At 31.1% G+C, this 3,609-nt stretch overlaps 1 protein-coding gene across 1 annotated transcript; it reads right to left on the reverse strand.

The window, feature by feature from the left end:
* Positions 1-30: 30 nt before the first annotated feature.
* LOC111031136 (uncharacterized protein K02A2.6-like) lies at positions 31-2,757 on the reverse strand (the record flags this gene model as incomplete). Its single annotated transcript, XM_022310953.1, has 4 exons — positions 2,616-2,757; positions 1,275-2,537; positions 933-1,178; positions 31-848 (listed from the first exon to the last, which is right to left on the reverse strand). Coding segments are annotated over exons 1-4 (2,469 nt in total), but the record flags the coding sequence as incomplete, so codon positions are not given.
* Between the last annotated feature and the right edge of the window lie 852 nt (positions 2,758-3,609).

The raw sequence follows: 3,609 nt of genomic DNA on the forward strand, positions 1-3,609 counted from the left end.
TTTTTTTATAAAATTTTTGAAAGTGCGAACAAGATTTTCAGCTGCACCATTTGATGCAGGATTATACGGTGAAGTTTTAATATGAAAAACTCTATTTTTTTGTAAAAAATCTTCCATCTCTTTCGAGCATAAAGATGGACCATTATCAGTCACAAGTTTAGCAGGAATGCCCCAATAAGCAAAATATTCTCTTAAAATTTTAATAGTTGAAGAAGTAGTTATATTCGGCATAAATTTCACATACACCCACTTTGAAAAGGCATCTATAATCACAAGAAACATTCTTTTATTAACAGGACCTAAAAAATCTAAATGAACCCTAAGAGATGGACCATCAGGCCAAGGCCAACTATGTAGAACTGCCTTTGGAGGATTCTCACTATGAATCAAACAAAGTTCACATCTTTTTGTAATACCTTCAATTTCTAAATCAATTCCAGGCCACCAAATAAAAGAACGAGCGATACTTTTCATTTTAACAACACCTAAGTGAGTGCTGTGTAATTCAGTTAACAATTCAGTCCGAAATTTAGACGGTATTACTAAACGATGCCCCCAAAATAATAATCCTTGTTCAATTGAAAATTGATCCTTACGGTTAAAATATGGTTTCAATTCTTCAGATACCTTTTTAATGTCAGTAGGCCACTGACCAGTGAAAACGCTAAAAAAAACTTGTTTAATAATAGTATCTTTTTTAATTTCCTCACAAATATCTAAATCAGAAATTGTTTTAATATTTTCAGTGATTAAATTAATAGAGTAATTATCTGATTCTAAAATATTAGAACTCGCAGTGGTATCTAAAGGAAGTCTTGACAATGCATCCGCATTACCATTATCTATACCTTTTACAAATTGTATTTCATAATTATAGCCAGATAAAAATATTGCATACCGCTGTAACCGATTTGCTATCATGACAGGAATACCTTTTTTAGGACCAAAAATAACTACTAAAGGCTTATGATCTGTTCTAAGTATAAATTCACGACCATATACATATTGATGAAAATACTTAACTGAATAAACTATAGCAAGAGCTTCTTTATCTATTTGTGCATAAGCACGTTCGGCCTTATTTAATGTCCGGGAAGTAAAGGCAATAGGCTTTTCTGTACCATCTGGTAATTTATGAGATAATACAGCCCCAATACCAGTAGGACTAGCATCACAAGCTATAATGATAGGCCATTTTGGATTATAGTGGATTAATATTTCATTAGACAAAATAGCACTTTTAATTTCATTGAATGCTTAGTTTTGGTCTTTACCCCATACAAAAGGTATATCTTTCTTAAGCAACTTATACAAAGGATTTGCTTTGGTAGACATATTACTAATAAACTTACCATAGTAAGTTACTAATCCTAAAAATGCTTTTAGTTGAGTAACACTACAAGGTATAGGTACTGATGTAATAGCTTTAACTCTAGCCTCAGGAACATGTAAACCATCTTTATCTATTTTATAACCCAAAAAAGTAACACTATCCTGGAACAATTTACATTTATCTTTTCTCACAGTCAATCCTACTGAACCTAATCTTCCTAACACTTCCCTAAGTCTTTTAGTAACTTCTTCTTTAGATTTTCCAGATATTATGATATCATCATAAAAAGCAACTGTACCCTCAATATTTCTCAGAATATTTTCCATTTCACGCTGCAGAATACCAGGAGCTGAAGCTATACCATATGGTATACGTTTAAATACAAAAAGTCCTTTATGTGTAGATAAAGTTGTTAACTTTTGTGATTCCTCATCTAATGAAAGCTGTTGATAAGCTTGACATAAATCAAGAACACAAAATTTGAATGCACCCTGCAAAATTGCCATTAAATCTCCTACTCTGGGTATAGGATATCTGTCTATTTTAATAAATTTATTAAGTGTAACCTTATAGTCACCACATAATCGAATTTTACCATCACTTTTTAAAACAGGCACAACAGGTGTAGCCCACTCTGAAGACTCTATTGGAATTAATAACTTTTCACTGACTAATCTATCAATTTCCAAACTCACTTTATCTTTCAATGCAAAAGGTAACACACGAGGCTTACAAAAAATAGGTTTAATGTTTTCATCTTTTAAGAATAATTTAAACACTTTAGGTTTATAACATCCAAGTACATCTCCAAACACTGAAGGAAAATCTTCAAAAATATTTATTTCTGTTTTTGATGAAAGTGAATAAACTTCCCCTTTAATAGGTAATGATAAATTCTCAATCCAATCTCTACCGACAATAGGAGGACCACCTTCTTTAATTATATACAAATTCAACACTTCAATTTTTCCATGAAATTTCACACTCACTTTTAAATAACCCATTGGAATAATTAAAGTACCAGTATAACCTCTTAAACTTATATCACTTTTTTGAATATCTTTCAATTTAAGATTCACTCTACATGCATCACTATAAGACAAAGCTGTAATTGAAGATCCAGTGTCAATTTGAAACTTAATAATAATTCCACTTACATCTAACTTGATATTAAATGGTTTAATAAAATTAACATCAACAGTCTCTAATGAAAACAAATTATCAATATGCAAATCTTCAAAATTATTTAAAATATTAGACTCTTCTAGTATATTAACATTACCAGCTTTACTTTTAGCTTTACAAACTTTAATTAAATGACCTACTTTAGAACATTTAGTACATGTTAAATGCTTATACTTACCTACAAAATGGTTTTGTATGACCTGCTTTGCCACAACAAAAACAAACAGTTTTACGGCCATGACTTGAATTGTTCGTTGAATCCTTTTGATTACCTATTTGGTATTGAATCTGATCTGTGTGCTTTCTTTGACTTCCCTTGTCCCCATGGTTGTCTGTTTTGCTTAAACTTCATTCCTCGCTGATAATTCAATTCCTGTTTTTCCCAATGAGACACATCATTGTTCGCTGCTTCCATTGACAAACAAAGTGTAACACTTTTTCTAAACGTTAACTCCGGTTCAGACATTAAACGTTTTTTTATGTTGTTATCCCTGATACCGTAAACAACTTGATCTCTCAATGAATCATCCAAATTACTACCAAATTCGCAATACTGTGAAAGTTTTTTTAATGCAGTCACAAATTGACTTATAGTTTCTTCTGAACCTTGTTTTCTCTCCTTAAACTTGTAACGTTCAGTTAGAACATTAGGTTTAGGATTAATATAATTAGATAACATTTCTTTTAGTGTGTCATAACTTTTATCAACTGGCTTAAATGGAGTACAAAGATAACTGACTAATACATAACCGTCATTGCCCAAAAGTGTTAAGAACATTAATTTCTTTTTATGAGAATTAATTTCATTTAATAATACATACAATTCAAAGCGTTCAATCCACGAACTGAAGTCGTCAACTTTCAAATTAAATTCGGAAATGGTGCCATTAATTTGCCCTTTGCTAATGTTACCATTACCACTACCGCTAGAAGCCCGCGTAGTTGCACCGTTAATGTTTGAACTACTCATTATAACACTTTTTATTTTAAACACTAAGCGTTTTAAATTAATATTACGCACTTAAAACAAATTATATTTCATTTTGGCACGTGGTTTCCATACTCTACTTCGTCGCCATTGTTATGTTTTT

This window comes from Myzus persicae, unplaced genomic scaffold (genome assembly GCF_001856785.1).
Source record: "Myzus persicae strain clone G006 unplaced genomic scaffold, MPER_G0061.0, whole genome shotgun sequence".
In the NCBI taxonomy this organism is placed as follows: domain Eukaryota; kingdom Metazoa; phylum Arthropoda; class Insecta; order Hemiptera; family Aphididae; genus Myzus; species Myzus persicae.